General features: G+C 37.4%; 3 protein-coding genes across 5 annotated transcripts in view; 1 reads left to right on the forward strand and 2 right to left on the reverse strand.

Annotated features, from left to right (window-relative positions):
* The window catches only part of LOC137281874 (basic immunoglobulin-like variable motif-containing protein), a 28495-nt gene extending 25361 nt beyond the window's left edge, over window positions 1–3134 (forward strand). For 2 of the 3 annotated variants that reach the window (XM_067813551.1, XM_067813552.1), the window contains exons 8-9: window positions 518–601; window positions 2096–3134. In XM_067813551.1, the coding sequence (XP_067669652.1) occupies window positions 518–601; window positions 2096–2450 (439 nt within the window). In that variant the 3' untranslated portion in view covers window positions 2451–3134. The remainder of the gene's footprint in view (window positions 1–517; window positions 602–2095) is intronic. The other variant, XM_067813550.1, reaches the window with a different exon arrangement.
* A 6751-nt stretch (window positions 3135–9885) lies between these two features.
* LOC137281875 (GPI mannosyltransferase 4-like) lies at window positions 9886–26138 on the reverse strand. The gene is made up of 3 exons (XM_067813553.1): window positions 26058–26138; window positions 14416–14555; window positions 9886–13996 (listed from the first exon to the last, which is right to left on the reverse strand). Exons 2-3 carry the CDS (start codon window positions 14549–14551, stop codon window positions 12372–12374), a joined length of 1761 nt encoding a protein of 586 aa, XP_067669654.1. The 5' UTR covers window positions 14552–14555; window positions 26058–26138; the 3' UTR covers window positions 9886–12371.
* On the reverse strand, window positions 21642–25920 carry LOC137281876 (leucine-rich alpha-2-glycoprotein-like). Its single transcript, XM_067813554.1, has 2 exons — window positions 25821–25920; window positions 21642–25009 (listed from the first exon to the last, which is right to left on the reverse strand). The coding sequence occupies exons 1-2, from the start codon at window positions 25836–25838 to the stop codon at window positions 23453–23455; spliced, it is 1575 nt and encodes a 524-aa protein (XP_067669655.1). The 5' UTR covers window positions 25839–25920; the 3' UTR covers window positions 21642–23452.
* Window positions 26139–26189: the final 51 nt, after the last annotated feature.

A 26189-nucleotide genomic window follows, 5' to 3' on the forward strand; every position in this document is an offset into this window, starting at 1 on the left:
TAACAAATCTCATATCATAAACCTACAAATATACAAATGATGTCAGTAGCCTGGTCTTTTTATTCTTATTTTATTAAAAATTCTATTCATTTTAGCTATAATAACGGTAACGCTATTTTTTCAGGGCATTATCATTTGGAGAAGCCCTCGGTCTTTTCAACTGCCCTCCTTCGTCGGGCTGTTAATGAAAGACCTCCAGCTTCTGCAAATGATAATGCCCTGAAAAATAGCGTTACCCTTATAATAGTATATAAATAAACTTCAGTATGAGACCAATGTTACTAGATTATTTTTTTACATGATTTACATAAGCCAATTGCGAATCTGCAAAAGTAGAAACTTACATGTTTTTAAAAGGGAGTGAAAGTTGAATCACAACTAGATAGGGAATGTTACGTTGGAGATAAGGATCATTGTTTCACATGACCAGGAAATAAAAAGTGTGTCTAAAGGAATATTTCGATTATGTATTACTGGATATTTTCATTGATGATGCTGTTGATTTTTGCCATGTCAGTGGACCCTTGCCCCAGGAGGAGGTCAACACATGGATACTGATTGGTGACCCCAGCGCAAGCCATCCCAGCATACATTGCAAAAGGTAGGTTCTCTTCAACAAACAGAAGTCTTTCAGAATACCTGACTGTATGCAGACTGAAGACACCTCTTCAGGGTGATACCTCAGATTAACTTCAAATCAGATAATCAGTGATAAAACTTCTAAAATTATTCATACAAGCAAGCTAAGTATTCAGAAAAGCTCATTTGATTTATTAACTCAAACAGAAATATAATTGGAGAGTTCCAAATTATAAATTACTGATAATTAAATTTTGCAGATATATCAGTTTTACTGAGAACAGGTCTTAGAATTGTGGAGAATTGAGTACGGAAAGCTATGTTCATAATAGACAGAAAGGGATGACATTTTCAGCTGTTGGTCATATGCATTTATAAAAATCTATGCTACCCATGAAGATCCGGGTCAGAATTAGTCTTCAGCAGCCTATGCTTGTAAGAGGCAACTAATGGGAATGGGGTGGTCAGGCTTGTTGACTTGGTTGATGCATGTCATCCCAGTTGTGTGGATTGATGCTCATGCTGTTAATCACTGGATTATCTGGTCCATACTTGATTATTTATAGACTGCTGCCATATGGCTGGAATATTGCTATGTGCAGCGTTAAACAATGGAATACTGCAGAGCGCAGCATTGAACAATGGAATACTGCAGAGCGCAGCATCGAACAATGGAATACTGCAGAGCGCAGCATTAAACAATGGAATATTGCTGAGTGCAGCGTTAACCAAAAGACAAACAAACACTACACTTGTAGTGTGTTTGTGGTGTATGTTTTGAGTAAAGGGCAATCTTTCACTTCCTATAAAGTCATCAGCATGGTTGTACAAGAATAGACAATATTTAGAATCTGAGATAAAACATGACTAGACAGATTATCTTCTAAAATAGGAATTTTCTGCTATGTTACCTGACTGAAGGTCAAGTGAGTTTACATCATGTCAAGTTTGTACTCCAACTGTAGTTTGTCATCTTCTCAGAAACCACCCAGATCTAGAAACTAGTATTTTATGTCCTTGTTCCCATCAATGATGAGAAACAATTTCTTCAAGAGGTTCAAACCAAATATTCCATCTGGCCATAACAAGTAATTAGATTGGTCTGATGGTAGTGCTGGAGTGGTTATAGCATATGCTGTTATTTGATTGATTTCACTTGTGTCAGCGTTATTGATATGCCTCGGAGATCAATCGATATTGCATGAAAAATTATACGTAAAGTTAAACTTTAGAAAGTATAGTTCTTAATGTTATGCTTGTTAAATGAAGACATGAACAACTGATGCAGTTTCTTGACGATAACAGCATACTAATGTGTGTATCTCAGTCCACTCGGTCGGTGTATCAAACATTTGTGTAACGTCCAGTTTGTGTCCTTTTGGTGCCTGCCTGAGTCTCTTTACAATTACAATGTCGATTATTGATTGTTTACTGACCTCCAACTATGGATCTGCATGTTGTGTGCGATAACAGCACTGTCTAACGGTTTCAATATTTTCATTGTTTTTGTTTCCAGATGGTCGGACATTTCCACAGATCTGAACAACCAATCACCTGATTTCCTGGATATCCGCCGTCTGTACCGTGGGATGCAGAAGAAGAAGACAAAGAAGGTTGGTAGGAACCTCCACTGCATCTTGACGTTCCAGAAGAGTCAGCCGATTCCTTCGCGCCGGACTGGGATTCCGCGTGTGTCTGGACTTCCTGTGCGACGGAACGGAAGCGGAAGCAGTCCTGTTGCTAGTGCTGGCGATGCTCGTCTGTCACCTCTAGCAAGCCAAGATATGAAATACGGGAGACTAGACGAGCAAGAGTTCAACTACGATGAAGACAGTGACAGCTTCGAAGATGATGATGTAGACACCGACTGATCCTGCCGATGTGTGGTGATAGGGGACCGTTCATAATCTATGACCAGGCGGTGATGATGTTTTTTATGGAGAAACATGCACAGTGTGAGTGATGCCCCTAAAATTTATGTCAGTAACCCCTCTCCCCTTCCTATATTTTTTATGCATAATTATTTAATTCGTGAAACGAGCCCCTGACATTCATATCATATAAAGGAAACCTGAATTCAGCATCATTGTGGAGGGAGTCAAGGAGATAATGCGAGGTAAAAGCATTAAATAATCTTACATTATCAACTGACAAGAGTGCAGATCATGAATGAACTGTTTTGTATCCACTTTGTAAATTTTTATGTATCTTTGTCTGCAGACTTTGAGTCTCTTTGTTGATCACCTTCACCTTGTTTCATTGTCTTCTTCCACTTTAAATGTTCTATAAATGCTTGTTGTTAGAGGCGACTAATGGGATCAGGTGGTCAGACTCACTGACTTGATTGACACATGTCATCATATCCCATTTGCGAGGATTGATGCTCATGCTTCTGATCACTGTATTGTCTGGTCCAGACTATTATTTACAGACTGGGGCCATACAGCTGGAATATTGCTGAGTGGCGCGTTAAACAGCCAACCAATCAAGTGTATAAAGCATCCAAAAGTGTGATGTGAATAAACGTGTTCTTCAACCAAGGCACATTGCTAGCAGTCTCAGGTGAACTAGCTTGTCTATGTCATGTCCCAGCCATACATATCCTGGGGACCCTTCAATAATGGCCCTGAATGTACAGCTGCAATCACATGTCATTCTGTTTAAATATACCTTTGACATTATGAGGATTAGGTTTGTGTATCCATGTCAAAAGAGAACACATGTGTAAAGGCAGGTGAAGTGTTTTAATTGTCCATTCCACTGGTCAAGGGAGGTAATTGCTTCTGTACGTGATGCAGTAGTGTATCCACAGGCAGTGAAGACATCGATACTCTTTACATCTACAAACATGCTGTTTGAAATGTGGTCAAGCTTGAATTTAGGTTTGTATGTATCAGTTTCTCCTTCAGAATTCATCTGAATATTGCATTTATACAAATATTGCTTTGACGCAAACTGACAGTGCAGTTAGACAAATGTGACAAAAGCCTTATTGGATTGTTGCTTGTACTTACAAACTTTTAAACTTTTTGGTCACTTGTAGTGTAGCTGGGTGTAGGTGACTTGGTATTATTTCTTTATTAACTTAATACACTGAACTTTAGCTATCACTTTACAGTTACAAATATGGCAATATATAAATCCAAAATGATTTTATTTTTTAACTGTTGGTTAATATTTTAAGAAAATATATGTCTCATGTAGGTTTCAGAATATGGGTGGCAATATCAACAGTTATCAAGTATATAGTTTTCACAGCACATGCCATGCTGCAAATACTATCCTCCTCACTACATATGGTGGTTAAATATTACGCCTCACAATCACTTCTTTGGTTTACACTTCTTCTTCCAAAATAGAACTGAAGACAAATATACATAAAATTTTAGAAACATTCTATTTTCAAAGTGAGATCTGGAAAGTTCAAAAGTTCAAGGTAAATAAGGTAACATATTTGTGAGAACATATTTGGATGCTAACAGGGTTACTCCTGTCCTCATCACGAAGTTTGCTTATATTGAAATTTGAATCAGCCGTATCAGTTATCAACAATGTGACTCCGTTAAAATTTGTATTTTATGCCACTTCCCCCCTACCCTGATGAAGAAAGTGTTATATGAAACACCATATCACTACCATATATCTAATATCATGAATAATTAATTGTATTGACAAAGATAGTGTGATCTCATATTTACTGAGTTTTTACCTATCAAACATTTTATATCTTTATCTACAAATACCTGATCTGCCTTTTATTGTCTCACAGTCGAATAACATAGACATTCATTGGTGACGGACACACTTTGACGTCAGTGGTGATGAACTACACACATGGAGGACTTGTTATGTTCAGTAAGTCTGAGAGTGAGTCTAATTTTACGCTGACACCAGGAATGGACTTCATGCATAGTACCCATGTGTGGAATAGAACCCGGGCCTTAGACATGACAAGTGAATGCTTTACCCACTAGGCTCATTCTTGAGGTACAATTGACAAACGAAACATGACTGTTTGTTTGAGGCATAAGGTGATGTCCCTCCTTGTTTCAATCAGATTTCTTTTTCATCTGAGCTGTCTAAACTGTAGAACCAAATTATAGTCTGGATTAGATTCCGTTCTTTTTTTTTAATATTAAATGTTTGTTTGTTGATTTAGATATGGGACTGCAGCATGTAAACAATCAACTCGCACATCATTGTATACAGCAGAACCCATAAAGATCCAGTTAGAAATGGTCATCAGCAACCTCTGCTTGTCGTAAGAGGTGACGAACAGGATCGGAGTGATAATGCTAGCTGACATGGCTGACACTTCACCGCAATTGCGTTAATCTATGTTCATGATGTTGATCACTGGATTGTTCACAGCTGTTTAGGACCAGGCATCTTAGTTGATACACACCGCGTGGCTGGCTGAGTCAGGAAGGCAGAGAGAGACAAGGCAGTGCGGTTGGACTGTACATTCCTGAGCCCTGATCTAGACCGCACATGCTATATAAAACCTGCACTTGTGTTGCGGGTATTCCCTTTAGGCACTAATATACAATGGAATTTGGTCAAGGTTGTCACATACATCACTGCTATCTACTATTGTTTAAAAAATGTATGTATGTATTGGATTTATTCAGGCAGAAAGCTGACATTCCGTACATTTTCAAAACATTATAATAAGAAGAATCTGTTCATTTTCAAATCGCTTTAAGAGGTCTTTCTAGAGATTTTCCTGCAATTCAGTATTTATGCACATTGAGTGTGTTATCTAATTCTACCAATACAGTCATGCAGTCATGTTCAAGCAGGGTATTTGGCCTCAAAATTATAAGGAATTTGGACTCACTGTTTTGAAACTGATAAATCCATCCACTGCAGTTAATAGCACATTTTCGGCACAGTAATTCCAGTTTTTTAAAGTGATTTTCACATATTCTTTCCATTTTGAGTACAAATGCCAACGAAAATAACACTTAAACTTGCTCCATATAGAATACACAAAATGCAGCTTCAAACCTTCTCTAAGTGCTACTAGAATGTTCAACAACCAGCGTACTCTGTCTGCCACACTGTTTGAATGAAACCTATGTTTGTGATAGATTCATGTGAAAACAAACCCTGCTTGAATAAACTGTGTTAATTTCATCTGAAAGATGGTATTTGAGGCTTTACGACAGCGTAAACAGTTTCCTGTAGAAAACCCAGATAAGATAATTGTGACACTTCAACTAAACATACTTTTCAGTTTTACAGGATTCCAGACTGGGTTTGTTTACTGTGACCTCCCTTGTCAAGATTTCTACAGACAGTCATTAATCTTCATTTATGGTTTGCCACAAAGTAAAGTGTTAAGATAACACCAATTATGTTAATACAAACAATGTTAGAGTGGAGAAATAGTGTGAGTTAAGCTTCAGATGGAAAGGGTTGCTAACATGGCCGCCATCTGTAAATGATGATGCCAGCCATAGCAACAGTTAGTACACGCATGCGCAAGCCATCAGACTAAAGAGCCTGCCTGGGCCAGATATAAACAGCTGTGTGTTCGGTTCAGACTTGATTACTTACAGACTGTTGCCGCAGTGTACTGTATTCACAGTTTGTTTTTTTGGTAAGAAGCATTTTACATGATAAGATGGTCAGGCTTGCTGACTTGAAGGCTATGGTTGACACTGGTTATTGTATCGCAGCTAAGTAGATTGATGCTTATACTGTTGTTCACTGGATTGTTTGGTCTAGACTCATTTATTTACTGCCACCACATAGCTGGAATATTGCTGAGTGCAGCATTAAACGATGAAATATGAAATTTCATATAAATGAATGTTCATTATTATATCTTCTACTTAAAAACTTGCATTTCTTTGCTGTTCAGTATATGAAGACATAGTCACCTAAGTCCTCATTGTTGCTGTTACCTCTTACGACAAGCATAATTTGACTGACATCAGCTCTAGCTTAATCAGTCTGAGGTTCAACACAACTACATAGTGAGCCTTATGTAAGGTATACACAGGGGCCTGGCTTATGCTGTAGGTTCAGCTGAAAAGTGTTTGACTGTACGTGCAGTGGTGAATACCTATACTATTAAAAAAAAGTAGGGGATAGTGGATTTACAAGATTGATAAAATGCAAATGATGAAGCCATGGAATAAACAGATGATGAAGAGAAATATGAGGGAAAATGTGACAATTTATTCCAATATTTTGGAATTGTTTCATTTGTATGGATATATATTACTTTTTCCAGCAAATCATTCAGAAGAGGTAATCTTGCATTCCCTGTAACTCTCTGGCTTGTCCATACCACTAAACATTTCTACGATTTCTATAGTGCCTTATTTGCTTATTTAAAGCATTTCTATTGTATTTCTCGACACTTTCAACACAACTATTTGGGTAAAAATAAAACAGCTAGGAAATGAATTGTACATGTTGGTTGGTTTTCAGAGTGAGTGAGCTGACATTTTAGCTAATTTCAGGAATATTTCAGCAATAACACTGCAGGCACCTGCAGAAAGGTTCTTCACACACTGTATCCATTGTATGGATTAAACCAGGGTTTGGGATTGATGTGTAACACCTTACCCACTTGGCTAAATAGAAAACAGTACAGCCTGATTAGATATTTGTTGTCAGACAATATAGAATAAACAATGTTAAATTAATTGTATACATTTATTTTGGATTGTTCTTTAATAAAACATGATATACATACTTAGCACTAGCGTAAGCAGTACATTAATTATAAGCAGCTTCACATCTGACAGTGATGGGTGTACTGATACAAAAATAGCTTCATGATACATCAAACATGCACAAAAACTCAAACTTAAAGTGTCAATGCAAACCAACTTGGTGCACATGATCAGTACTATAGAAACTACAGGTAGTAATTTATTACAGAAATTATAGATGTTAACGGGCACGAGGTATTTGTCTCAGGACTGTGTCCCATTTTGCTGAAATCTTCACCCTGTGTAACATTTTCCATTCTTTTCCATTCTTAGTTTAATTCCTTTCCCTCAACCCAAGGTAATAAATTACTAGTCCTGATTCATCTATATTTATTGTTTGTCACAACCGACATTGCACTACATCACAACACATGAACTATACTCATGACAAAAAGTTCAGGAACAACATTTTGCAGATTGAGGTTTTGTGTCAAAATATGTCCAAAAGAAATTGTCTCATGTGGTCACTTATTTGCAAATATATATCTACTTATCTTGGCAGTAATTAAAACATAAAATATAAAAATATAATGCATACAAAGTTATTTTCCTATATGCCTTTCTCAGTTGTATTTTACACACGTAATGGATCAACACGCCACAGTCTTCGTGTTCATTGCTGTAATCAAAACATGTATTTATGTAACATTGTATGTTATTTTGTAAAGAAATAAAAGATATATGTTACAATGTTTATGTGTTTGTTTCACCAAAGCCACAACACATTAATTACTCAATCTATATTTCCACACACAGGGAAAATAAAACAAATTAATTTGATATTGTTTCAAAGAAATATAAAATATTTACTAAAACAAATTTAATCCAACACTTTCTTATTCATCTGATACAATACAAGAAACAGCAAGAAGACAAAGTCATAAATATCCCCCACAACAGCAAAATAACCTTCATGAATATGTCCACAAGGTATGATTATGTCAAATGTTTTGGTGTGTATATAGAAAAGTGGAAGGAGAGCACTGAAAGGTTTCAAGCAGATCTGCTCCTGAAAGGCAAACTTGTTGCCATGGCAATGCCAAACTATTTTAATCAAAATTAAAAAACTACCAAAAGGACCACCAGAGCTATCTATGTGCAAGTTTGGTGAAGAAATATTAAATGGTTTTAAAGTTCTGCTCCAGAAATGATAAATGTGCACAGATGGACGGAACAAGTTGCGGGGGATAAAATGTTAAAGGCTCTCATATTTAGTCCAACTGGCACATCAGAAGCAAGGGAGAGAACTGTGTATGAACTTTGTCTGTACACTCCACTCTTAAGAGTGATGAGTGTGTCAGTGACTGTTGCTTAATACCAACATGGACAGCTTGATATAGGAGAAACGTACAAAGAAAATTAATTCACATGATCTGCAATCTTGGCGCTAATAGAGTTTAAAAAATCTAGGCCCAAGGCCTATATTTTCAAGGCTCTCTTGGCGCTAAGACAGTTGTAAGTGCCATACATTAACATTAACATACGACTATCTTAGCGCTAAGAGAGCTTTGAAAATATAGGCCCAGATTTCTAGCCCAGAGAGGATCACAACTCCGCAAAGAGACTTTCAAAACGTGAGACCACTGTGGTCAGTGAAACAGACTTGATTTTAGTATCCACAGTGGGACACTCCAAGAATGGATGGCACACATACCATGCTTGGAGTCAAACCCATGTTTTTAACATCATAAGACAATGCCTTCCCACATGGCCACCAAGAAGGTGAAAATATGATTTGATTCATTGTTGTAGATCATAACATTTTCCATATCTTCCAAAAGACCTCAGTCCCACAGCTATCAAAGATCTGTGACAACCAACGTCTCTTGCCACAAAGCGTTTGTTCTACCGGAAAGTGGAGATAAGAAACTTTTATCTTATGGAAATTCTTTTTCCATCAACTTTTCTAAACCAAAAGAATTACTCCGACATATATTCACAGCAACATCAAATAGACAAACTAGTAAGAGAATTATTCTACGAGTAAATGTTAAATGCAATAAATAACATGAAAAGCACACAATTCTGATTATTACGATTATGGTAAAACTGTGTTCAAAATAGCACCAGTTCCATGAATACCATCACTGTCTACAGTGCATTATCGTTAATATTGCTTTCAATCTGCCTAAACTACTGACTTCAGCATATCTCTAAACAACCCTATAACCATTACTAGTTACTGTGTACCACTCATTGCGTATACTGCCCAGGAAGTTGAGAACAGATTTGATTGTATAGTCATGTTCTTTGAATAACTATATGAAGTTATAAGTGATCGTGAGTGTAGTTTACCTGGAACAAAATATCAGTTTATGTACATGCACAACGGTCGACATGTGAAGAAAACAAAATACCACTTTGGAAAATAAACCAGATGCATGAGTATCCCGATGCACATCTAGAAACAACATCAGGGGTATTTGGGATTCAAACCCTACAACCAGTTTGATCATGCTGCCTAAAGAGCCTAACTCCCATCAAAGTCTAAGGCAAACACTCCACAACAAATTATACTGCCTTATGCAACAAATCCAAGAGTGCCCTGTAAAGTTTATATAAGCTTTCATTAATCTTTTCTTTTTTTTTTTACAAAAATAGAAAACAATTTATGTATTTTTATGAAAAGACAAATTGATCTGTATGAGGATCCTTTGCCAAAACACAAATATCATTAGTTTGGCCTAAATATTATCTATCCTGGTCTGTGTCTCAAGAATCACCATAACACCGTCGCCGGTATTTGTTATAATACCAATGTGAATCACTTGGGACAAGTTATGCGGTTTGCTACGCTCATATATAGCTGTGGTAGTGTATTGGCATAATTTATGAATACTTTGAGGTGGGTGAAACAGTCATATCCTTTGGGGGCAGTACGATCCGTATCAACTACTTAACACAATCTACTTCCCCACTGACTGGACAATTATCTCTAATTTGGTAATCTTAAACAATGCTCCTCAACAAACTACATAATAATGTTTGTCTGATGGATAGTAAACTTCACTCTTATGACTGAAGGATGGTGTATTTAGAATACTTTCAACTAACACTATTGTAAATGAGGCTCAGACAATGCAAAAAAATAAAGATAAATAAAATGTCATTGTTGATGTTGGGTAGATGCTTAAAAAATACTCCTACACAAAACCTTTCACAAACAGGTTAAAATGCATATGTTTAACCACTGTCAACAGTTGGTTGTGACATTTTAGTTATATATTCAAATTTTGCTGCTAAACAAAAGATTTGGTATCTCCCTGCCTCTGTCCCTGATTTTCAGTGTTAGATAATATGGTAAATGACCTGAGCCCACTCATTACCATAGACTGTGCAGGAGTCTGAATGACAGGATGCTAAATATAGCCACCCTGATCCCTTATTATGTAAACAGAGCTATGATGTCAGCAGTACTTGACCTGGTTTGTTGGATACCGTCTCCCTAACAGCAAGTAATGTCTCACGGGTGGCAGACTTCTGACAGGACATCCGTTCCATCTACACACTACCAGGAAGAAGTTCATTTGGATGATAAGGGGTGGGGGTTGGGGATGTCCATACTTATTTTTAACTATATTGTACTATATGATACTGAAAAAAAACTCCCTCCTTAAGTACTTGTCATGTTTTCGTCCTTATAAACGTTTTTTCTCAAACTTCCCTTAAAAGACAAAATGCAGAAGAATGTTCACTTTATTATATTCAATAACGATCCATTGGAGATTGTGATATGTGTTGAGGACACTCCCACCTCTAAAATACACAACTCTTCTCTAACAGCTGCCAGCGTGTCATGGTCATCAAATGTCATACATCATATCAATATATTCATGCTATATTCATCAGCAGGCATGGCATCCTGTCAGCTTTCTGACCACACTTCCACTAAACCTGTAATACTTCTTATTATACACCCATGTAAACTTAGATTAGTAAGACAGTGGTGCAATGAGGATGATGTCAAATTCCGTATTGCATCCCAGATTCCATGCTAAACCCCTGCTGCTACAATACGATTTGTTTTATCAAGTCACAGATTAATGCAAGATTTGAGCATATAATATATATAGAACATCATACTAGTGCATTTAGATGTTTTGTATTGAACCTGGAGATGTCATGGGAGTGGACAAAGAGCTCATTCTTCGAACTTGTCATTTCTCTTTTCAAATGACATTTTCTTGTTTAATACAAAACATCCAAACGCACTAGTGTGACCTTCTATACGTTTATATAGAGTCCATTGATAGGTGTCAGTAATTTTTCTATATCATACCAAACCTGAGGAAATGGCTACTGATGAAAATGAAATCACTGAGAGACTTCACGCATGAAGAACTGGCCTGACTTGTCTGATAAAGCATCAGACAGTATGTGAGATGACTGTGGATGACCTTAATAAATTATTCACTTAATGGATGAAAAATACATGGAAATGACACAAACTCCAATCTGTAACCATGTTTTGACAAAAAAAGTCTCATATCTAAAGTTATATCTGTTTAAATGTTCATTTATCTGCCAAGGTAATTAAATAATTGTTCAGTAAATGGACACATGTCATTTCAGTGCCAAATGAGACAACAAGTCTAATACAAAATAACACCATTCATTTTTTAGTATTTGATTAATGCAAAATTTAACCTTAATTTCAATATGAATGAAAACCTACAGAGAATAACCTGTTGACAAATATTGGTCTAATAAAAAAGAAACCCCAAACAATCTCACACGTTATACTTAAAGATAATTGTAAAATAAAACTACCTTTTTATAATTCTACAAAATCAATACTTTGATATGTACTGTTAATATCAATTTTACTAAAACAGCTGTAAGAAAATCTTCTAAGTTTCTTTCACTTCATATAATTATAAAACAGATTTCTAACCAGATTTCAAATCATACATTTAAATTCTCTTTTTTAGTCAGTTTCACAAAAAGACTGTGTAATACCCAAATAATCTTCCTATTAATGACAATCAGAGGCTGTAAACAAACAGTAAGTTCTTTCAATGGAAGGGATGAAGTACTGATGGTAATTAAGTACAGATATGATCAACGGGAACTCTTTTTCTTAGTTTGGTCACCATCTTTGAATAGCTTCCATGACTTTACTTCTGCCACAACGAGACTAAAGTCACCTACAATCTCAGAAAACGACAGCTCACGTTTGAACCATTCTACCATCCTGGGTGGATCCTCCATACTTAGATGCCAATATTTGTCAACAGTACCATATTTGATGCTCAGCTTTTTCACGTCTGCTACAACTGTTTTGGGTGCCACGATCCAAATTCCACTCCTTTCACCTTTGTCAGCAGCAATAGTTCTGATGTTCTCCATCTTCTTCTCAAGCTTCTCAAAAGATGCTCCTCCAAGATCATAGATGTACAATTTTGATTCTGACTCTTCTGGGCGGAGAAACAGATGTTGTGGTGGCATGTAGGTGTGATAAAAAACCACGTGACTATCGCCTTTGTTAGTGGCAATCTTCTTCTGGAGGTTTGAGATCCCGGGCACAATCCCCCCTTGATGCAGAAACCCAAATACTAGTAGACCCAGCAAGTTGACCACACAGAACTTTGTAAAAATCAACTTCTTCATCTTAAATGATGTCATTGTTTTCGTTGCTATGACAACCCCTAATGGAAACAGTGGTAGCAGAAATCTGGGTTCTTGATGAGATATGCACGAAAACACGACAAGTGGGAAAGCGAAACAGGACACAAGGTAAATATCATCAAGATGAAAGTCGCTGTTGACTTTGAGAGATCCACCGAGCATTACATTTAAGATGTTCTTGAGAAGTCGCCACAACACAAAGACCACCATCGGCCCAAACAACAATGGAAGACTGACCAGTGTGTGAAAGTAGAAAGGATGGTTGCCATGGCGATTCAAGTTGCTTGAATCAGAATTGTACACTAAAAAGTTGTAAGGGGAGATAACTATTGATCGCTTGTACGAAGTGTACATATTCCTGAGACACTCAATCTTCTCGTCACTGAACACACAATTCTCGAGATCTTTTGGGATATGCCGGACAGATTCGTACCTGAAATACAATGTATCAGCAACTACAAAAACAACTGAAATCATGGCACAAACGAAGGACATGATTGATACTTGACTCACAAAACGATTGATCCTATCAGAAAACAACCTTTCAGAAGCAACAGTATTCCACAACCAAAGAGTAACAGGCACAAATGCAAATACGAGGAATGTTGGTCTGTTGAACATCCCAGCAGTCAAGATGGCAGCAATGAGAGCAGTTTCACAAGATGAACACTGGTTTCCCCTTCTCTGTTTCGACATTGTAGAACAAGCTCCACTTGTCATAGCCAATAAGACTGAAAACAGAATGGTTTCAATGGAGTTTGAGAAGGTGTGGGTCATGTATGTCCATGCTACGTAGGATGTTGCATAGAGCAACATGCTGGTGTAGCCTCTGTTATTGTACTTGCGGCACAAGTCAAAGGTGCAGCTGTCGACAATGATGCCAGCGACTGAGATGACAAGCCTTGGCAGCACCAATACCAGACAGGGTGTGGCAAGATTCAGCACACGCAACAAGAACAGGACCGGTCCATAAGCAGCATAGGGGAGCAGGATAGTGCGGATTGGGTTTTCCCATGTGAACTCCCATGTTCTCTGATGCTGGACATCAAGGATATCACCTGTAACAGACAGACATGGCATTATAGTGACTAACAGTTTGACATCAAGGACATCTTCTGTAATGGAGAGACATAGCATTATAGTGAGTGACAGTTGGACTTCAAGGACATCTTCTGTAATGGAGAGACATAGCATTATAGTGAGTGACAGTTGGACTTCAAGGACATCATCTAACATGTTCTTGCAATCAATTACTGGGTCGTGTCTCATCCGAGATTTGAACCCACACTCTCAGAGTCAGCTTATCACCAGCAGTGTGGGTTCAAATAGCAAACAGTTCTCAACGCAACAATTTGGGATTGCACATTACTGAGAATGTGTAATTTCAAATATAACATGTGTTACCAGTCTAGAATAAGTAATTCATCTGTCTAGAGGTTTGTAACAATTGCTCCGAACACTTTAATTCAGTACGTACCAGCAACAACTTCTGTGGTCTGGAAGAACTCATCCGGATGGAGATACCCAGACTGCGGCACTAAGACACTGAGCAGACGCACAACTACCAGGATCCGCCACACTTTTGTAGCATCCATCTTGTCCAGTGAGATCATCAGTCTAAAACAAAATTTCAATTCAGTTAAACCATAGGTCCTTAATCAACATCAGTACAATTTGGTCACAAAGGAGGCAAACAGTCAAAGATGTATTTGTCGGATTTAGGATATACAACTAACTCATAGAAATGATATATTACAGAAATGCATAAGAATATGTCCAAATGAAGAACTGCATACTCCCTGTATCAGTCCCCTACCCCAAGAGTCATAGTCAAACCAACTTTTGGATCTATCTGAAAGTAATGTGATGGTGTGTGATCCTGTGCATCGAGCTCAGGTTACAATTAGTGCACGATAAGCAATGTTGGGCATGGCGAGTCCTCAGATGGGTGGCCATGTGTGAAAGCTTGACTCCTCAGAGTTTCTATGACTTCAGTCCTGCCCTACAATGAAACACATGTGATATATGTGGTTTCACCTTTAATCTGTCTCACAGTCAGTGAACCAAGTCTGGATTTCCCCAGGTTTTGGTCTCCCTTGTGCTCCTCAATTCATATGGGTTAATTTGTGACTATCAAAAGTATATATATTCAGAGACTAGGCATTAGTTTATTTTGCTTAGGCAAGTGAGTTCGTTCAAAATTACCCCTGTTCATCAAGCAGAAAATAGGTGCCCAGTGGGGTAAGTCATATGACTATTAACCTTCCAGCACCTCACAGCTTGGGTTATCTGGGGTAATGAGCTGTGCTGTGCTGTGATCATTAGCACTATGAGCATTCACCTTGTGAATGGAGTTTAGCGCAATAGTGTACATTTACCCATCCTTCACTGTGACCAAAATTAATAATGGTCCATGCTATCTTTTGTATATTCCTCTCATATAATATCACTTCCAGTGATGATCTGCAGTTTTATTCAAGCATTCCATTCTCATTCTGAAAGACGTTTAGGTATGCAAAGAACAAGCAAACGTTTCAGCTTCATCTTTCAGTGGCCATTTCACCTGGAGATAAGACTGCAAGCAGTTGCTGTTTGGAAAGTTGTCTTTCTTCCCGTCATTGAGACTGCAAGTTTCAGCATCACCATGCCACAGACGTGGACGTTCAATTTTACTTGTCTGTTATTACCTCTTTTGTTGTTTGCTGTCATAAAATTTGTGCAATCTCCATGCTACAGAATAATATTTTATTTGTATCTTTTGGATCTGAGTGTCTTTTGAAAAACAGTGAATTTTGAATCTTGACAAATGAGGCTCATAACAAACTTGCTTTTAATTAATTAATGGATACAACAAAGTTTGTGTGGCACAAACGACATGCTATGTATTTTAGTTGAGATGCTTATGATGAACTTAGATTGTAACAAACCAAAATTAGTGGTTTCTTTGAACTGTAATAATCCTAGCTAACTGTGTATTTCTGGCTGCTTCTATAGCCATTTGCACAAGAGTTATTATCACTATTTAACTGATTTATCGCTGGAACAGCAATGAGTTCTTGTTCTAAGAGGTGACCTTTTCTATGATCTGTTGATTCCAGTGTATGGAAAGTGACTGCATTAGACAGCAAATTTTCACACATTTTTAGCACTTGGTGCCCTTGATAGACTGATTAGGTTCGCTCAAGCTCATGCTGTCCAAAATTCAGATTAACTTTAACGCTGAAATTTGACATTAACATACCAGCGGTTGTTACCATTAGGCCTGATATACAAGTAGCTCACATCATGACATAATCAGTCCTATTCCTACAGTTCCTAATCTCCTCTAAGAGCATGAAATACCTCACTGCATCCTTGAGTTTCCAGTGTATAATGGTTCCATTCTATCAAGACTAAACAAACAGTGAATGACTGCTACAGCTTTACTTCCCTTGCAACATGTCTGGTCTGCTTCTGCAGCATTATGCCATCAGAATGTGGCTAGAATGAATGAATTTTATGCTGCTTTTAGCAATATTCCAGCAATGTCACAGCAGGGGGACACCAGAAATGGGCTCCACACATTGTATCTAGGTGGGGAATTGAGCCTGGATGTATGACAAGAGGATGCTTTAACCACCAGGCTACCACACCGATCTAGAATGAGTCTGGAAAAGAGCGAGTATAGTTTTATGCCTCTTTTAGCAATGTTCTAGCAATGTCAAGGCAGTGTGACACCAGACATGGGCTTCACACAGAGTGCCCATGTTGGGAATCGAACCCGGGTCTTCGGCATGATGAGTAAATGCTTTAACCACTAGGCTACACCACCACCCTAGAAAGAGGCTGGAAAAGAATAAGTTAATAGTTTTGCACTGCACTTAGTAATATTCCAGCAATACCACATCAGGGACACCAGAAATGGGCTTCACACATTGCGCCCATGTGATGAGGATGCAGTTTAACCACTAGGCTACCTCACCACCCCAGAATGGGGGTAGGAAAGAAGCCATGGTGGGGAATGGGTATTGGGAACAGAGCTCACTACAAATAAACACCCTAGACAAACCAAGAAGGAGGCTACTAGGAATCTATTCCTACCAAATGGCATTGTGAATTTATATTCCTATCCAGTTCCCACAGATAATACCTTGAACACTGTGTGCAACTCAGTTCTATGACTGGCCAATCAGTTGACCCTTTTTTTGTCCAAAGCTACCACAGCTTGCATCCAATATTTGTTACCCATGAACTATCAGACAAACGTACATGTAAATTCTTTACCAGATAATGAAGTACAGAACCAATGGATGACAGCATTAATGATAATGTTGACCGTGACGACTGGTCGTTAATTCAGACCAAACAAGAAGTGCTAAATCAACCCAGTTCATTACTAAATAATTAGTCCACCATATTTCCACAAATGAAACGTAATGTGAAGATATTAAGATTGTTAAATGTTTCCAGTAATTAAAGCCAGCTGGTGTTCTTTCAGCTTGACATGCAAAGCAATGGAGCTGAATGCAGTGATAAGCTGGCAAGTATAGGCTAGGCAGACATTACAAGAGTTTTACTCGTCATATCCATCGTAATGTTATCCCCCTGGTGCATGGAAACATCTGGCATCGATGTAATATTCAAAGGAAGCTTGCAGCCGTGACAGATTAAGTACAGCCATACAAAATGTTTGCTCTTCAACTTGTATATAATTAGTACAACTGTTTTGGAGTGTTCTCACTTTTGTGGGTGACAAGTGTTATTCTTGTAAACTTTTGAATATAAGGAGCTGACTGCTTTTCCCAAATACAATGTCATTACCTGTGGACAATTCTGAGATTTCTGTCAGATATCTATTTATGAAACTTAACAGGAAGTGAGGTGCAGGGAGGCAAAATGTAGAGACAGAGAGACCAAGAATCAGTATCTAAGCCTGTGCCTCTTAACTATATTTTTTATAATTTAGTAAAACGTATCTGGGACTCGGGCTGTGCACTGTTGAGTTTTTCCCACAGTTGACCAGCCCATCACATGTGCAAAACATTCATGCTTGGCATTAAAAGCAGCCACTTGGATTAGATGGTCAGACTTGATGACTGTTAATACAACATCTCATTGCCTTGTCTAGATGGATGCTCATGTTGTTGATCACTGGATTATTTAGTCCAGACTCCATTATTTACAGACTGCTGGTATAAAGCTGGAATATTGCTGAGTGCGGCATTAGACAACAAACATGAATCAAACAATTCAAAAAATATCATACTTCAAGAAGCAAAATGTAAATTGCTCAGCACCACATCTGTTAATGACAGGCGGTTCACAACACTCCTGACACACAGAACAAGGCGTTACTGTTATCAGCACACAGATACGTGACACCAGGAAATACTCACTGTACATCAAGTATGAAGTTGGATCAAGATGAGGACAAACGCGGAGGTTAAACACAGTGTTTTGTAAATATAGACACTAGTCACTGAAACATGTAGGTGTGTAGGGGTGCTAACATGTGTGGACGTCAAGTAAATGTGACAAGGAACAAATGGTTTCCAAGGTATTGGGGTAAAGGGGGTGATGTCACAACTCATAATTCATCATTTTACAAAAGCTTTATTTATAAAAGAAAGTGAAGGTCACCCATGGGCGAGCAAAATATGAAACCCCCATCCCCAAACACTAGACTAATGTCTAGTTTCTGAATATTTATAATGTTGATAGTAACAAATGAACCCACGTAACCTGAAGGAACTTAGACTTGCTTCATTTGCAGAGAAAACTTCCTGTTGGGGAATTGATGTGGTTCAGGGATTGAGACACATCAACCAAACACCAACTCACCTTCCTATTATTAACACAAAACTGTAATATCATACTGGGAGTTGGGTCATGCTATACAAAAGGCTACTGAAGAATATTTCTGTTGCACAATACTGCACATGGTGTGATTTCATGAAGATGAGATCAATAAACCTCCATTTTAGTGGATTCTGATCCAGGTCAGTATGTAAAACTGAATGAGCAAGCATGCTGGTTTTACGCTGATTTTAGCAATGTTTCAGCAATGTTTCAGCAATATCATGGCAGAGGACACCAGTAATGAGCTTCTACATTGTACAAATGAGGGGAATCAAATTTGAGTCATTTGCATCCTGAGTGTAGTGAGTGAGTTTAGTTTTACCCACACCCAGCAATATTCCAGCTGTCATATGGGTTAATGAAGATCAGTAATCTGGATCTTCACAGGTTTGGCATGACGAGGTAATGCTTTTACTACTAGACTACGCCACCACCCCTGGGCAAGTGGAATGGAACGTAAGTGTTGTTTCAACAGCTTTGTACAGCATTATAGTTTTATCATGGCACATCAGTTCTCATGTTAAAGCACCGTAGTGATGGAAATAATGTCATGCAGATATTATACTTGTATCGAATTCATGAATTCAGCAACAATCTTAATAGAACTCATAACAATAGCTTGGACAAACCAGGGATCCTTTCCACAGCATTAATAGTGGCAATAGGTCATTAAATGACATTGATATAGTGTAGAGGTCTGCTAGAATTTCTAGCATTCTGTGGAACTAGGACTCCTTTAGCATGTCTTAGTGATTTCAGTCGACACAACCACTTGTTACACCTTGAGTCAACTGTGCTACCTCTGTAGACGCCATCTCTGATGACAACCCCTCAATGCATACAATTGAGCAACAAAGCAAAAATGTATGTCACATTCCTTTGAATGCAAATCTCATGAACAAGCAAGCTGTAATGGAAAATCTCATTTTCAAACTTGTACACTGAGTGTATGTATTGCAGGTACAATTAGTATGTGAGCCTTTCAAACATGGTTGGATTTGAAATGAATGTATCTAAGGGATCTTACCGTCTCCCAAATAATTGCAATGCACTAAATATTGTTTTGAAAACCCATAATGTAGAATTGACATTTAGTCTTAGATATACAGGGGTTCAAAAATCCCATTGCCTGACACCCGTGACAAGTCAGTTTTCATTTCTGGCAATTAAATAATGGCATCTTACTTGTCCTTGGACTACTAGATAATTTCCACTTACGGTTTTAAACTACAAATAATCTCGGATTTCATTTCATATCTTCTCTAAATGAAGCTATTAAAGTTTTCAACAATAATAAAGTAGAGAGTGGAATTATCACTTTTCAATAAATAGTCCAGTAAACATTAACATCACGCAATGTGTCATAAAATCAGGGCAAGTGGAAAATTAGTCAGGACAAGTTTACCTTCTTGAGGTCACTTGCCCTGTGGATATAATATTAGTATATTTTGAAAAGAATGTGACAATAAATTCAAATTAACAATTGTGGCAGCTAAAGCAATTGTAGACTGGCTAAATCGTTCGTTCCTTCATGAGTGACTATGGTTTTACATTGCTTTTAGCAATATCATAGTAGGGATGTTTTCAAAAGTGTTTTTTTGGAAGACAGCAGATCAGTAATGTGGTTTCAAAAAAGGGCGTGACCTCATACAATAAGAATGTTTGCAATGCAGATCAAGAGATGCCAACCCCATCTGCTTCAAATAGTATTCATCACAAATAAAAATATTTCGGAGAAAAAAATAGTAACACACTCATCACAATTACTTTTACGTGTCCAACTGTTTGACTAACCTGAAACAAATTATAATGTTATTGTAACTTAAACAGGCCTTAACATACCTTCATCTACTGTTGTCTGCAATGTTAACGATGTTTTACGATGTATTCCATATGGTTTTGACAAACTGGTTGCAAAAGTTATATACACAAGTCAATCAGCCGATAAACGACGCTGTATTTTTGTCTTTATTTACAAGGCAAAAAAACTGTGTAGACACATAATTAAAAATCATATATATTTACTACATGGTCGTAATATCGTATTTTCCCCCCAGAATTTGTAACAAATACAATTTTTTTGCAACGGTTGGCATCTCTGCATATCCAGTGTTAGATTTGGGTGAAATTTTTGAGTGGGTCCAAATTGATGAAAATAATGTTTCTGGACCCCCTCCAATGTTAAATAGATGGGCAGATGTAAAATAGAGGGGGTCCTCACTGAATTTGAGGAGTCAAAACACTCCAAAACTCTCTCTTGAGCCAACACTGCATATCCCTATGGTATACTGATGCAAAGATTATAGAGTTTCAGGATACACTGAATATTATGGGATTCTAAGTAAATATCATAGGTCTTGCGTTAACAGATGTATGTCACCATATCTCATAGTTTTGATGAACTTTTGATAGAGATACTTAAAATTTGTTGCCATGACAACCATGGATAAGGACCCAGGAAAGGTATTCAAAATTCAATTTAAAAAATATATTGGATTAGCCTAGTTCATCATACTGATAATTAGCATTAACTTGACTAATTGCAAATCTTGATATTTAGAAAAACATGACATACAGAATAACTAACATAGTTCATAGTCATTATCTGCATCAATATATCAATACATAATTTTGTCAGTATATTGACAGAAATCTTTCCAATCAATGACACTCCAAAAAATGCAAGATTTGGAAGGTCCCTGGTTCAAAAAAAGAAAGTAACACACAAGTTTCAAAATGTACATCTGCCTTCATGCAGACACATACTAAAAGTGAATTTTTTAGTTTAGTTTGGTTCTTGTTTAGTGCCACATTCTGCAATGTAGAAAAGTACAGAAAAAAAATGACAACAAAAAATTCATAACAGCAAAAATAATTTTAATATTTCTTCAGATTTTCCTCAACAAGCATTCCATAAAAATGACAATAGCAGTGTTGTGCATAATGAAAGTTCATAAAATTATAACACGATCATTCACACCCAGTTATACAAATTGCAAAAGTTCATGAACAATTTTTGTAAAAACAATAAGCACCAAACCTAACCGGGCTAATAAATGTGCAGAAATTCAGGAGTAATGATAAAAATAACATAAAAATAACAGCCACAGGAACAAGTCTAGTACCTGCTTGAGCTGTTTTACAAGGGCATGTAAGGTTTTACATTGCTTGTAGCAATATTCCAACAATACACTAGGGACACTAGAAATGGGTTTCACACATTGTACCCATGTGGGTCTTCAGCATGATGAGCAGATGCTTAAACCACTAGGATAACCCACCATGCACAAAGTTTTCGCAAAGCTTTACTGAGTAGGCCACAGCCTGTGCTCCAAAAATAAACAGTTTTCAAAGTCAATGGCTATGCCCACTTTGCTGCAGTAGATATGAAAAAACTACATGAGTGAGTAAGTTTAGTTTTACGCCACACTCAGCAATGTTCCAGCTATAAGGTAACAGTCTGTAAATAATTAACCCTTGACCAGACAATCCAGTGGTTAACAGCATGAGCATCAATGTGTGGAATCTGGAACCAATGACATGTCATCAAAGTCAGCCAGTCAGACCACCCAATTACGTTAGACCTATTCTATCCTGGGTCTTTATGGTTGAGAAAAAACTAAAGTCCAAGGTTGTCAAATGGATCAAGTGGCTCTGATTCAGTGATTCAATTGTGCTTTCACAGTTGCTTAGTAACAATATCAATCACTGGACTGTCTGATCAAGGCTCAATATGTACAGGCCACTCTCCAACAACCAGGATGCTGTTGTGTAGCCATCGGTCTCAATGAAAACAATGCTCGGCAGTGTTTCTGCTGGCTTTTTTCGGAACTGAACACTGTGACCGGCTCACATTTCAAATACCGGTCATTTGTAAATTTTACTGGACAAGCGATCACTCTCTTCATTGTGCACAAGACCTTGCAACATAACAACCCATCAGAAATGTGGAGGGTATCACAATGCCACTATCTTTAACCCCATTCTTTTCATTGACAACACCTCAAGGTCATTGTAAAAATATAATCTTCTTCGAGGAGAAATAAAACTGACAGAGGTAATTAGAAAATTGACTTTCAGATTTGTCAAACATGATGTTCAAAAGCCTTTGAAAGTATCAGACATTCTAACTTTGTACCAAAGACACTGTTAGTTCTGTTGTACCTTTCTATGGTGTGCTTCATGCTTACAGTGACAGAGAGATCAAACTCACAGACTCTCTGTATAGATCCTTGTTGCCAAACCAAGCCATCCATATTACATCACATGCCAGATATTATGTATCTGATATGTTGGCAGCTTGACAAACTGATTTCTTTATCAAATACATTTGAATTCATGGTCATTTGTAGGGCAATAAAGTGTAATTTCATATATGATCAATTTATAATGTAAAGAAAGACATATCACCTCTCTATACACGTAAATGTGAAAATGTGTACCCAACATCTTGAACATATACATGACAAAGTTTGGAGTTAAATTGAAAACCATAGACTCTTTTGCCCTCCAAGAAACTTTATATTGACTTTACTTTCACCATGCCTTTACTTGCACCACGTTGAATATATAACACCTGCACTTTGTACACCATACTTCATAAAGTTGGGCATAATTCTAAAACCACCGACTCTTCATCCCGTCATGTAACATGAAACTTTATTTTGCCTTTCATCTCACCAGACATTAAAATACAAGACCAACACTGACAATGTTATGACAGAAAGATAAAATGTTGGATTTAATAACATCTCCCACATCCAAAACACTTCGGTCACAGTTGTCTCCCTTGTGACAATTTCCAAGCAGTTATCAGAACTGTACGCAATCCTTGGTTCATGCAGTTTCTCAGACACAACTGTCACACATATTATATACCCAGTGGCAGGACTTAAAGCTTTCAAAACATACCTCCCCACTTGGGGATGTACCGAAACCGAGGTACGATGTTTCTTTCTGCCAAATTTATGAATATTAAACACAATGACATGTTTCTCCTTTGTCGGCACTCCAATATTTACTGAATCCCACTCAACCTTAAGGTAAGTGTCCCCTATCTCTGTAACTCTGACTGAAATATCTTTCAGTCGCCACAGCAAGTTGTCATCTTCATCTTCATTGGCTGCTCCAGAAAGAGGCTCATTACAACCGAAAGCTTCATTGGCCAGCACATCCCAAGTGTCTCCATGGAGATGATTGGGAGTTGAGCAAGTTGGGATAAATTTGTCAGCTTCTACATCAAGAAATTTCAATTGGTATTCTCTTGTGTCGAACAATTCCTTTAACCAAAGCATTTCACATCCACAATTCAAAGGATTTTGCCCAAACAGGAATACTTCTTGCGGATAAAGTGATGCTTTCTTTTTTTCAGGCACCTCAGTGATTCTATTGTAGGAGATATCAAACCATTCTGTCATAGGGAGTTCATCAGGAATATCTTCAATGTAATTCCCTGATAGTGACAAAAATTTCAAATCCCACAAATGTTTGAAAGTCTTAGGGTGAATAGTTTTTATTCTATTGCCAGTCAAGTCAAGATACCTCAGGCCTCTTAATCCTTTGAATGCATCTTGTTTAAGTGTTTGTATTCTGTTGTTAGCGAAAGACAAATATGTCACACCATTTACACATTTCCATATTGTCTTGTCAATTTTTTCAATAAAATTATTACGAAATGACAGGATTTCAAGTTTCTCCAAGCAATCACCACTGTTTTCATCCTCTTGCCCAACCGGGATTATCTCCCTTAGTTTATTATGCTCCAGATAAACATGAATGACATTTATCAAATGACTCAAGTCACTCAAATGAACAATTTCAATGTCATTTGAACTCAGTCTGACATACTGTAGGCTTGATGTCATGTTTTTGGGTACTGAAGTCAAATGATTATGAGACAGATTTAGCATCAGAAGGTTTGGAACAACATCAGACCCTAATGCATCAATTTCAATCATATTTATGTTGTTGAAACTCAAGTCAAGCAATTTTAGAGTTGATGTTTTTTCCACCGATTTTCCATGTATCACTGACAAGCTGTTAGCACTCATGTTGATGGACTGAACATTCTTCATCTGAGGAATACTGTCTTTACCTTCACAGGTAACACGCATCAGATGGTCCTCTTGTCCCTCGTCACAGAAGCATCCACTAGGACATGTAGCAGACATGTCACACGATGTTATCACAGCCAGTATTACAATGTGGTGCAAGCCTGATATTTCCATTCTGACCTACAATGTTGGACACGGGTGTAGGTATCACAAGGTCAAGTATTAGTTTATCGTCAGAACACCATCCTTATGCCTTATCATCTGTGTTGTTATTTCATTCTGAAAGATAGTTGCATTTTCTTTCTAGTATAGTCTCAGAGTTCAAATATGTTCATGATATTTTAACATAAACATATCCAAGCATCTGCTGACAGAATTATACTCTAATGTTTAATAATCAGTTCATTGGAACTATCTGTGACTGTAATATTTGTAACATTTGAAGGTTTGGTGTATTCCTGGGTTGAAATAAATAATAAAACTCTGTATTAACTGCATGATGTAGATTTGGTGTATTTCTCAGTTGAAACAAGAATTAAACTTATGAAACATGTGACTGGTGTTTTACCTATCGAATTTCAAACAGAGTATTTCTTAAATTTCAAACAGGTTTCCGTATCACTGAACGTCATCCTTACGAACAGAATACACAAGCCCATATGGTTTATCTACAAAATATACCCGTGATTGCAAACTCAACTCTTTTGAAGGAAAATGGATTGACGGCTGAGGTCCAATTGCTAAATCATATCACATAAACAAATGGCCCTAAACAGAAATGACATTGCTTGATTCGACTATTAAAAATATATATTAATGAAAAATTGTCCGAAAATGTAATCGCCTTGTTTTGTCAACACAAGGGAGCACCTGTCGCTATAAATAGCTACCATTGACCTTAATACGAGGACATCCGGGCCTTAATAGTAAATAGCCACCTAAAATATGTGCAGAAGTCTTTTGTAAGACATATAAATTCTGTTGTTTGTACCTTTGTGGATATGATCATACGAATCAACCCTGAAATGCTCCCGAATCACATCTCACATGCAACAATCTCACTAAACGCGGGGTTACCGACGCGAGGGAGGCTTCTTTGACCCGTTTTCTATAGCAGTGGTTTTACGCGAAATTATGCAGGACAGGCAGATTAACAGCATCCAAGACATACCATGCATTCATAAATAAATGTAAGAAACTGATACTAAAGAACAAAACTGTTACATACGTGATAACTGAACGTACAAGAGCAGCTTCTTCTACCGGCAAATTTTAGTCTTACGAATTGACCCCGATATACAAAATAATCAACCAATCAAAATATAATGGCGTTCAAGTCACGTGGTTAGTGTTCGTGGCG

This window comes from Haliotis asinina, chromosome 4 (assembly GCF_037392515.1).
Source record: "Haliotis asinina isolate JCU_RB_2024 chromosome 4, JCU_Hal_asi_v2, whole genome shotgun sequence".
NCBI classification, from domain to species: Eukaryota; Metazoa; Mollusca; class Gastropoda; order Lepetellida; family Haliotidae; genus Haliotis; species Haliotis asinina.